General features: G+C 56.3%; 2 protein-coding genes across 2 annotated transcripts; one reads left to right on the top strand and one right to left on the bottom strand.

The window, feature by feature from the left end:
• Positions 1-1,670: 1,670 nt before the first annotated feature.
• On the bottom strand, positions 1,671-9,878 carry NGA_0445110 (deah (asp-glu-ala-his) box polypeptide 36; the record flags this gene model as incomplete). Its single annotated transcript, XM_005853917.1, has 3 exons — positions 1,671-6,343; positions 6,476-6,511; positions 7,217-9,878. The coding sequence occupies 3 exons, from the start codon at positions 9,876-9,878 to the stop codon at positions 1,671-1,673; spliced, it is 7,371 nt and encodes a 2,456-aa protein (XP_005853979.1).
• A 1,210-nt stretch (positions 9,879-11,088) lies between these two features.
• NGA_0445201 (uncharacterized protein) lies at positions 11,089-11,541 on the top strand (the record flags this gene model as incomplete). The annotated part of the gene is made up of 1 exon (XM_005853918.1): positions 11,089-11,541. One exon carries the CDS (start codon positions 11,089-11,091, stop codon positions 11,539-11,541), a length of 453 nt encoding a protein of 150 aa, XP_005853980.1.
• Positions 11,542-11,692: the final 151 nt, after the last annotated feature.

Below are 11,692 nucleotides of genomic sequence, written 5' to 3'. Positions count from 1 at the left end.
GCGCTGGAAGTATGCAGGCCTGGCTTCAGAAGACGGATGATCTCAGTGGCGTAGGCTCCCGTGGTTTCGAAGAAGACGGCTGCGCGGTGAGCGCAAGCAAACAAGGGCAAAGTAAAGAGCCACATGACTTGGTCGTGGTCGGTGAAGAAGAGGAGGCTGAAAAGGGGGGCCACGATGCATGGCGAATCGAAGAAGAGGGACCTTGTCCGGGGCGAATCTTCGCGCCAGGCTGTGAGGAGCTGGAAGGCGATGGCCTGTCCACCCTTGTGCAAGAGCACGATTTACCACCGCCCTCTCAAATCGATCTCTCAGTCTTACCAGAGTTGCCATCTCCGATGCGTCTGGAGCTGGAACAACATTTGCGGCAACAAAAAGAACGGCAACAGTCAAAACCTATTGAACAGCAGCATGGTGATCGTCGTCAAAGCGAAGGCGAGGAGAAGCGTCAAGACGATGCTGATTCCTCTCTCCAGCACTGGGACGTCAGCATGAGTCAGATCGATGAGACCACCTTTCAGGCATTGCCTCGGGAGTTACAAGACGAGGTACGCGCGGCTGTGCGCCGTAAATCTTTCAACATGTGCCGTAGGAATGGCGTTCATCTGGACACAGCAGGAGGCAGCACAAACCACGATGCCCACGGCGAGAGGGCAAAAGGCAAGGCTTCAAATGCTCCCGGGCTGACTCGTGCTACCCACAGCCCATCCCAGCGCGATCGTCGCGCCATGAGACAGATGAAGATTCCAGCCTACGACAGCAACGGGCTACAACTCAGGGGTTTGTCTGACCAGGACGCGGCGTTTCTGGCCCAGCTTCCCGTGTCTCTCCGCACCGAAACCCTGGCAGAACTCGATCGGCATAAACGCACGAATGTGGGCTTGGGTTCGAAGGAGGAGGACAGCAATGATTCTTTTCTGTCATTTTCATCTCGCTCCCCGCGTGTGTCCACAAGGGGACACCCATGCCCGACCTCAGGCAGGCATCCGAGGACGGTCTTCGAAGTTGAGGACGAGGAGAATGACCGCAGCGTCCCGCCAACCGAGTCTCCTGAGGTCTATGGTCGTCCACGGCTTTTCGTATGTGAAGACATCCACGATGTTAGGCGTGCCTTGATCGATTGGCTAGGGCGGGTCGGGACCGTGGAGGAAGGTGTTGCCCGTCCCCCCGCAACGGCTCACATGCAATTGCTGTCTGTCTACCTCCTCGAGCTGCTCGATGACGATCGTGACAGCGATGCATGGACTCTGATGCGCAGCTTTCGTAGGTGGGTGATGCAACAGGGGCATCAATCTTGGTTTCCTGCCTATGGCGCCCTATTGAAGGTGGTGGAGACACGTTTGTCTGAGCGGGAGCTCCGATACGAATATATTCAACAGGAGCCATTCAAGAGACCGGCAAGGGCGATGAGTAATTTAAAATGGGGTGGACTGCAATTAAATGTATCTTGAGATTTACAGCCAATCACTTGTACAGTCATTATGTCGACAAGAAAGGACTAGAATTAAAGGGGCTACTAGCCCGTCAGTGCGAAGTCTCTGTTACAATTCGCATATTCTTTGCAATTCAGTATTGATTACCCTCCGTTGTGCTCAAGTCCAACTCCAGCCCTCAGTGTACACCGCGCGCTAAGGTGGCGCTCTACTCTACATGTTTCGTTTGTTATGGCTGCTCTATCCTTTGTTCATTGGGTCATCACCACTTCCAGGTTTCCAGGCAGCCTTAATCTCCTCACCCCTGAGTAGCGAGGCAATGGCATCGACCACCGCACCCTCCTTCTGACTCTCTACATTCGCCAAACCCGCCAAGGGTTTTGCAACTAAGACTTCTAAAACCTCATCAAGGCGTTTTCTCATTTCTCGAAAGAGCACCGCAGTGCGAGCAGGACAGGTAAACTCGATCCACTCATCGATGACCACTCGATTATTTAAGTGATCAACGACCAAAGGCCCTCCAAAAAGCAGAAGAGCATAGGGAGACACCACCGACGTAGGGGCAATGTAAGCCCGAGTGGTGTGAAATTTCTCGTGAAATACGAGCCAAGGTGAGGTGAAATATGTTACACCATAATTGACCGAGCTGGGATGCAAGTAGACAGGGCTCGATGGGGCGCTCATGGGCCCATGGTAAAGGCTTGGATTTTTCTTGGAAGGATCTGCCACAGCATGGGCAACATGCGGATACAATCCCGCTCCCACCACTGCCAGGACGAGATTTATGTTCTGGGCCTCAGCGTTGACTCCACCACCCTTCCGCAAAGCCTCCGGACCGGCCATGAAATCCTCCAAAGCCCGGTAGCTGACCGTGCCACCCCCTTGCGGGCCGAGACATGGAGGCTTGCGCACCAACTGCATGTCCACCAGCAGGCCGAAAAACTGACTCTTCAAGCTTGCCATCTCCCGTAATGCAATTTTGCTCAGGAAGTGATTGGAACAAAATTTATGCTCTTCTGCAGCTCCCCCCTGCAGGCAAGCCGATCGATAGGCTTGAAATGTGTTCACCAGCGTCAAGAAATCGCTTTGTCGGACTTCAAGTTTGGCATGCATCGCACGCGCTTCGGCCTCTTTTCCAAAGGGCGCGAGGAATGGAGACTTGATGCCGCTCAGACCGGCGGCGACAGTAAGGACAGGATCAAGGCATTGGAAAAGGGATGCAAAGACAAGCATTTTCCCCAGACGCACGTCCATTGGCAACTTGGCCAAATGAATGCCCAGCGGTGTGAGGATTCCTTCCTCTCCTTCCAGGCATCGTCCGTTATCCCCTCCCTTTCGTTTCTGCTGTCCGCGTCCCTCCGCTCCATCCTCTGCAGACGCCAGCGCCCCGACTTCGCGTAGCACACGGACCGCCGCATCGATAGCCACCAACTCAGGCGGCTCGGGAGCCTTGAGCAAAAATTCACGACACGAGGGAGCGAGATCGTTCGCCCGAATCTGCAGGCAGAGCTCCTCTAAAGGCGTGCGCTGTAGCTCAGGAACGGCGAATTCAGACATGAGAGTTCGAAACGTATGGCGGGAGAACAAACGAAAGCACACCCCAGGACCCACTCGCCCTGCACGTCCCATCCGTTGTTTGGCGCTGGCCCGACAGCACCAGGTTGTGACAAGCGCCCTTCCACCCCCGCGGCCTTTCGTCTGTTGGATCTCTCGGACTAGTCCACAATCCACCACGTACACGACGTCGTCGACCGTCACGGAGGTCTCGGCGATGTTGGTGGAGAGTATGACCTTTCGCACGCCGTGGCGTGGGCGCTCGAACACTTTCCGTTGTTCTGCAGGGGAGAGGGTGGAGTGTAGAGGAAGAAGCCAGTATTGATTGTCATCGCGGAAAAAGCGACCTCCGCGCAAGCGTTCGAGTATTCCTCGGATCTCGCCCAGCCCCGGCAAAAAAACCAAGATAGCACCGCCTGTCCTCCAGCCAGATTCGCCCTTCGCGACCTTTGCAGGCTCAACTTCCACGATGTAGCGCAGGAGATCTTCCAAAAGCTCGTAATTGACCACTGACTCGTCCACGCGTCCCATGGATTTGAGCGTGGCTTTACTGTAACCGGCCTCTCGACATTCTTCCATGAATGCCACCCATCGCGATCCGCGCCGCCCTTCCGTCACCGCGTCATCTTCTTGCCATTCCAACGCCTGCGAATAAGTATTCCCACCCCGGCCCGACACCTCCACTGTCGCCCGTTGGTACTGCGCCCGGCCTTCCTTTAGCGCATACACCGAGCCCTCTTCAATAAAGTGCCCTGTTGCCTCTATAGTATCCTCTAAATATTGCTCTTGCACAGAAAAACAACGCCCAGGGATTGTAAACACCGGACAATTACCGAAGTACCAACTGAACAAGTCGGCATTCACGGTTGCAGACATGAGGACCAGACGCAGGGTCGGCCGCCGTTTCAGGAGGTCGCGGAGGACCACCAAAAGAAAGTCTCCCAATGCCTGACGCTCGTGCACCTCGTCCAATATGATATGCGTGTATTGACTCAAGTCTGGATCTGTCTGCAGCTTTCGAAGCAAAATGCCAGTGGTGCAAAAGGTCAGCCGTGTAGCAGCAGTTGTCTTCGACTCCATCCGTATCTGATACCCGACCAATGCTCCGGGGCCTCCAGCTCCGCCTTCTTCGCCCATCTCTTGCGCTACTCTCTCTGCGAGGGACACGGCTGCCACCCGACGGGGCTGTGTACAGACAAGATTGACGTTGTGACCCTTTCCAAGCAGCAACGCTTCCTCCAGGATATATTGGGCGACCTGGGTGCTCTTCCCGCAGCCAGTCTCCCCCGAGATGACGACCACGGACTCCTTTTCGATGCTATGCAAGATACTTTCGCGTGTCGCAGCCACTGGGAGTTCCCGTCGTACGCGCGCAAGCTCCTGGTATCTGGCTTGCCCCCTCTTCGCCTCGAAGGCCTTTCGGAGTCTTTCTCCCAACGCGGTATCCCCCCTTGGACCGCCCGTCTTCTCCCGTTGACTTCCGGTGCCCCTCGTCGGCGCCCCGCGTTCTCCCCCCTCGGCCTCCACCATGCCTTCATCCAGGCATACTTGCTCCTCCCAACTCATGTCCGACATGCTGGGAAGAGCAAGGACCCCTGGACTGTCCCTCACGTGGCAGTGATCGTCGCCTTGACGCACATCGCCTGTTCTCTCTTCCTCCGCTGACAGCGCAGCCCCTTCCCTCATGGAGTCAACAAGTCGGGAGATGCGGTCTCTCTTCCCCTGCTTGACCGCCGCCACCTCTTGCTCGCGCAGCCTTCGGGCCTCGTTCTGCCATTCCGCCCACCAGTCCCGGAACGGAGGGGGCAAGACGCGCGACAGTTGTAGCTTCGGTTCTAGGCGGTAGAGCGCGCGCGTGGCGGCCGCGTGCTCGGCGTCGGCGTAGGCCCCGAACTCCTGGACCGATTCGAATTTTCCCGAAATGTCTCGCAGGGTGAGCACGCAGCCTTTCCCCGGCGTTTTTTGGAAGGTAGCCTTGCCCAGACGTTTCCGTTTCAGGTACTCCTCCAGCTGCCGCCGCGGTGTCTTGCCAGTCCAGCCCTTGGGGATGCCCGCCGCCAAGGATACGGCCAGTGCAGGCGCTGGGCTTGAGTCAGGAGCCACCGATTGCGGTTGCGGAGTTGTGGGCGGAACCGTTTTGGACGACGCTTCTACCGCAACTCCAGGTACGGCGCGGTCTGGCGAGGGAGGGGCGAGGGAACACAGAGCGGGCAGGCTGTCTTCAGCTGTCTCGCGGGGAGGGGGAGAGGACCGTGTGGACCGGGAGAATCGGCCCTTCTGTGCACCTTCGCTCCCGTCTGTATCGTCACTGTCATCGTCGTCGCCGAATAGCCCGCCAAGTACCGACCGCTCAGTTATTTCCTTGTGCTTGGCGAGCGCTTGTGTCGAGGAACCAGGTCCAGAGAGGCTGCTTCGGTCTACTCCCTTGTCCTCCATTTCCTCCTCATCCTCTTCGTCCCCAAACATACCCGTCAGACATTCGTCTAAGTCCGTGCTCTCCTCTTGCTCCTTTTTTCCTTTCAGAGCGCACCTCCCCCCTCCTGTTTCCCCCCGGTCAGTGTCCCTCCCAGAGCCATTTGACTGCCACCCCTCCTTCAGTGGCTTCATCTCTCGCCTCCGCTGCCCCACCACAATATTCAATTCCGACATTTGCTCTCGAATATCCTTGAGACGAGCCTCCATCTCAGCTTTCTCGCGGCGCCCCATACGCCCGCTGTCCTTAGCCTCCTTGGCTTTCAGCTTCTCCTCCTCGTAGCTGTCTTTTAGCAAAGCCAATTGTTCCTCAGGTGGTAATGCGTCCCACCGTTCTTTCGCGGAATTTTGAGGTCGAGCTTCTGTCTTTCGAGCTATTTCAGCCTCAGATTCGCGCTTTGAGTACTGCAGAATCCATTGCTTGACATGCCCGTCGTGCGACTCCTCGACTTGCTCGCTGACGATGTCCTCGCGCCTCAAAGCCCGGTACTTTGGGTCGTCGGCCTGCTCCTGTCGCGCTGCTATCCGGGCCAAGCGTTCTTCCTCAGAGACCACAGCTCCTGCGTGTCCTACGCCAAGGTTGCCGCGGGTGTTTTTAAGCTCCTGAGTGCTGGGGTCCGCAAATTGGGCTGGGAGCTCTTCAGGCCCCAGATGGAGGCATAACCAGTCAAGCACCCCCTCTAGAGAGAGGCTCTCGCCACTTCTGAGCGTACATACACTCAAGGCCTGCTCGACATTTCTCTCTTGAAAGCCAATCGTCACAAGCTGCTCGTACAAGCTCTCTAATTTCTTGGCGAGACGCTTTGACCCTAGGTCGGTCGACGAGGCAGTCAGATTGCCCTTCTTTCCGAACTGCTCCTTAACCACGGCAAGGATAGCATCCTGACCTTTTTGTTTTAAACCCACATTTATCGCTTTGCCAGGAAAAGTCGCTGCGCTTGACTTCTATTCGTGTTTTTGAAGGAAGTAAAGGGAGGTCGGTCGGTGCGCATCACCCCTGAAGTTGTGGGAGCACGTACCTTCTGTTTTGGCGGCATTGAAACGAGTATTGACTGCTAAATTGCACGAAGTTATCTCAGCCAGCGTGACTACTATAAGATGAACGTAGAAATTAAATCCGACCGAATGGATGGCATATAGGCAAGTTACCAGGACAAACTACGAAGCTTCCTGATTGCGTCACATTAACCTCCCTACCCCCCTCTACTTGGTCCAACCAACTTTCATGCACTGTAGGCGAGGAAATAAATACCGTTGTATACGACCATCAAGCCCTCATGTTTTCGTGCCACGTTTTTGGTTGTCGAAAAAACTTTTCCCCTGTACAAATGTCTTCGGTATAACACTCCCACCATTAGGGAGGATTCAACTGTCAAAATTAATTGCTTAACAATCGCTCTTCACTTGTTTTCAACATAGTTTGAACACATCACCATCATTATCAGCCTCAATAAGCGCCTTCGCTCATGTATTTGTGCCATGTGGAGCACGTAAACGTGCTACATCCCCACTTGCCACGCGAAATCCTTGCCGAGACCCGTCTCGGACCATCATGTGATCTATACTCCCAGAAGTAAAGCAAGAGGTAGAGCCCGTTGAATGGCTGCTAGTGCTGCCGCCATTAGGGCGGACGTAGTCGCTTACTTCCCGGCGGACGCGCCCGTCCAAAGCCTCGACGACTGCCGCGAAACCAGGACGGTCGTTAACATCGGGAATCCAGCACTTTTCTATCAGTGTTTTTAAACCCTGATACGGGCAACCTTTAATAGGGGGCCGGAAGTCATCATAGACAATTGCACGTGTCACGGCATGAGCCACTACCCCCTTGAACTCCTTATGCTGCGCCAGAGGGCATTCGTGTTCGGGCGTGGAGGCCGCCGCCTGAGCCTGCGCCAAGGAGACCCCGGGCGGTGGCTGATTGGCCTTGTTGAGCGGGCAGGTTTTACAAGCGTCCGTGACCTCCACGCCTTCCGGTTCCTTCAGTCGCTCCTTCGTAATACCCGTTTCGCTTCGCTCTACCTCTGACAAAGACTCCGCAAAAACGTCCAAGACATCCGGCCGAAGCTCGAGCATGGCAAGGAGGACGACCGCAAAGGAGTAGACGTCGCATTTCTCGGAATAGCGCTCGCCCCGGACCACCTCCGGAGCCACAAAAAGCTGTGTGCCCACTTGGGTCATGGTGTTCTCGTGGTCGACGGTGCGGGCCTCTCCGAAGTCGGTAATCTGGACGTGGTAAGAGTCTGTGACAAGTATGTTCTGAGGCTTCAGATCCCGATGAACCACACAGCGTTGATAGGACGACGTCCACATGTCGTAATACCGCGTCTGGTGCAAGAATGCCATGCCCTTGGCAATCCCGAGGGCCATGTTAAGCTTGACAGGTTTCCACCTCAAAGTGCCTTTAGAACGTCGCAGCACGTCCGCCAATGTCCCACGACCCGCGTAATCGATCAGCATCAGCAACCGCCCGTCTCGCCACGACGCTCCCCGGAACATGACCACATTGGGGTGCCGCAGATCTTTGTGCAGCATAATCTCCTCCAAGAACCGCCGGAAATTTCGTTCATCCACCCGTCGCAGCACCTTGATCGCCACGTGCGAGTTCTGGTAGTATCCCTTGTACACAATAGAGAAGGATCCCTGGCCGATGCCCCCCCCGCGCCGCTTCATTACCACGTCTTTCATGTCCACCTCCACGGATCGAAGGAGCTCCGCTTGCTTTTCGGTGAGCTCCGCCATGCGTGTGGCAATGAAGGCGCGGTCTTCCTCCTGGCTGGCCGCGTCCTTCACCTCGCTGATGGCAGGGATGGGTGCGCAGCCCCCGTCCAGACAGGGAGGAGACAGCTCTTTGCGCTTGAACAGGCGCTTGTACACCCAGTTCCACAAGGGCGTCAGGGCAATGCACATCGCGGCCATCCCAAAAATCACCGACCAGAGCCCAAGGCCATGGACCAGGCCCTGCATGTCCCGCCCCGCCGTGGGAGAGAAGAGGAAGTCGGGCCCCTCCCCTTGCGTACCCCACCCCTCCACCAGGTCTCGCGGCTGCGCTCGCACATCCCCAGGCCACCGGAGGGGCCGTGCCGTCAAAAGCTCCAGGCGTCCCAGACTGTCCAAGGGATCTGCAGGGGCGGAGGATGACGGATCGATGCCATGGGGGGATAGAGCCAAGCGGGCGATAGGCTGATGGATGACCTCAATCCGTACCGGGTCCTTGTTGGCGGTGCTGTTGCTCCCCCGACGTCTTTTACCCCGGCTCGCGCTCTCACTCACACCGTGAGTGTCGTTGGAGGCAGGTTTACCCCCTGAGGCCTCCCATGACGCCCGCCGCGCGCCCGAGAAGCTCAAAACCGATACGGCTAGGTCCGGGTGCAGCACCACGTCTCCGTCCATGTCACTGCCCCCCACCGTGTCACGCATGACCTCACCAACAGGATGGGACGAAGACGCAGGGGAGGGATTGGCCGAGGGCGTGGAGGAAAGAGATGCCAAGTGTCGCATGGTCTCGAAGAGGAAGCGAGGGGACAGGTCCAGCACATCCGCCGGGGCACCCGCCGGCTCCCGCTCGCTTAGAGGGCCACTGGCGTCGTATGCGTGGCTATCGCTGCCTCTACAAAAGTCGCTCAGAGCACCGGCAGCCTGCGAGGAAATGTCCGACGAATTGCTTGTCTTGCCGGTGGAGGACCACGCCGCGCCGTTCGCGGCCGTCGCGCCGTCCCAGACCAGGCCCAACACACCTTGGTACATCTCCAAGAGCGCCAACTCCCCTTCCTCCGAGACATCTGCATCGTGAAAACCGCTTGGCGCGTCATCCAAGGCGCACGCAGAATTCGGATGCAGGACTACCCAGGCGTAATCCCTTAGCATCTTCTTTTGTCGCGCCGCGCTCAGAACCTGGTGAGTGGCTCGACAGGAGGAAAGGAGGAAGACTATACGAGTTCCACTAGTGCGGATTGCATCTAGATCATGTGAAAGGATGGATGAGGAGGAGGCGGAGCTTGCTGCACCTTGGTAGGTGTGGGAAGGAGAAAATATTTGATGACGGCGGATATGGATGCCTGCGGCGGTCAACTGTTGACGTAATCCCTGCGCAGATTGCATGCGATCATCATCCGAGCTCAAGAGTACCACATTGCTCCAGCCAAAGTGTCGGCAAAGTGCGGCTGCCGTTGCATAGGTGCGCTCCGCGGGGGCGAGGCGTAGGGTCGTGACGTGAATGATCGAGGAAACGCCGGCCGAGGCGGAGGGCGCAGCTCGCTTCATTTTTTTGCCCTTCCCGTCGGTGCTGGAATCATCCATTCCCGTGCGGAAAACCCGCGTCAGATACCTGGCTTGATATGGGGCCTCTAATCCAGGAATCAAGACGAAATCAAGGTCGGGGTCCGACTTCAGCAAGGCTTGGGCCTGGGCCTGCAGGCTGCCCATCTTCATACCATTGGCAAAGCCTCCCGGACCACCATTGCAGCCTGGTCGATCGTCATAAGCAGATACACAAGTTGTTTGATAAACTGGTTCTCGCCACTGCCATGTAAGCGTGTTGGCGCCACTACTCGACTTGAACTGTGCTATCAAGGCCGCTTCTATCGCTCGTCGGTACGGTGAGTGCTGTCGACACGCAAGGGCCGACGGTATCAATATAACCGCTCGTGTCATCTGGACATACGTTATGGAAATTATCTGCGTGAGTAAGGCTGCATTTGATGCCTTCGTTAGCTATTTTTTCCTCATTCGGTGTAAACATGTGTGGTCCATACGGTATCGCCGAGCGCTTGACGAGACGACACGCACGTCTAGTGGATGCCAGACACGTGGCAGCGACACGGGTCTCGCATACCACGCCCTCTTACAGAATAATATCTCCGATCCTGAAATGTTGTGCGCGGGCCACACATCCGCACGATAGCTGGGATTTTCACAAGGATTCGCGACCACATGGTGCGGAGGCGTGACTCCGGATTTTCCCCCAAGCCCTACCGATGTAATTCGCGGGCCGCAACCCTGCCAAATCCACGGCACAAACCCTCCAAAAGGTTGAAAAAAAGCCAGAACCACATGATTTTATGAAGACAATACCCTATTGTCAATCAAGCAACGGGGCCTTGGTTGAGAGGCGGACATTGGTCATATTGAACCCCGAGTGCCACGACTCGACCCGAATATCTCTCCTTTGCGTCGTGTCGCCTAAAGCGGCTTGGCCGCCCTACCTCAACTGTGTTCTGATTCCCCAGAATGTGCCCTGCTTAACCCCTGTCCATGTGGATGTATGTTAATAAAAAAACAGGAAAACTTATGCACGACCATGAAAGCGGGAGTTCTCGTTGGTGTATCTCTTCTTTTGAATGCGGCATGCGTCACACGCGCCTTCCTTACTTCGTATCACCCGAACGGTGTTCTCCGTAGCCGCCCCCTCCCTTGCATTACGGCTTCAAGTAAATTCCATCCACGACTTTTGAGTCGCCTAAGTGCCTATAAAGAGGATGACGGGGACGATCTCACGGACCGCTCTATATCGCTGCTTACTCAAGTGGCCAAAGCCTTGAGCAAGGAGGTTCCAGTGCCCTCCTTCCTAGTGCCCCCCCGTGCCGGCGACGTGGGCCGGGTCACTTCCTCAGTTTCATCCTCCACGACAACAATTATGGGCTGGTTTCCTCTGTCCATGGGTGTAGCCCTTACTCTTGGCAACCCCGTGTATCCTGCGGCCTTTTTGGGGTTTCTCTATCTGTCTCGCCCCACGGAGGCACCCGATGTGGCAGCTGCCGTGGCGGCCGTGCTGGTGGCGGGGGTAGTGAACCCTTTATTGGTATCTTTCACCGAGGCTACGGGGCTGGATGATACATTTCTGGCCCGCTTCCCCTTTTTCCTTGGAGCTGCCACCAGCGCCTACGTCCTGGCCCAGGTCTTGACCGAGGGGAAGGAGGTGTTTCAGGATGCGCCGCGACGGGCGGAGAAAGAGCGTGTTCCCGGGCTCAAGCAGGAGAGAGATCTGAGGTTCTTCGACGTCAAGATGAAGAACAAAAATGGGACAGAAGGGGAAGAAGCCAATTTGACGGTTGAAGTGCAAGAAAAACCGGGGCAAAGCGAGGTGTAGGGCAGCCCCGGTCATGGTAGACAGCAAAGACATGTAAGGCCCGAGGATGTTAGTGTACATGAAAGAAATTCACCACCTACTCAAAATGATGTGCCCTTGTACATATTTTTTTGTCCCCCTCTCGTCCTGGACGGCGGCCGCCTATCTCTTG

Source organism: Nannochloropsis gaditana, assembly GCF_000240725.1.
Source record: "Nannochloropsis gaditana CCMP526 unplaced genomic scaffold scaffold683, whole genome shotgun sequence".
Lineage (NCBI taxonomy): Eukaryota > Eustigmatophyceae > Eustigmatales > Monodopsidaceae > Microchloropsis > Microchloropsis gaditana.
Note: the sequence above shows the minus strand (reverse complement) of the source record. Positions and strands in the feature narration are given on the sequence as shown.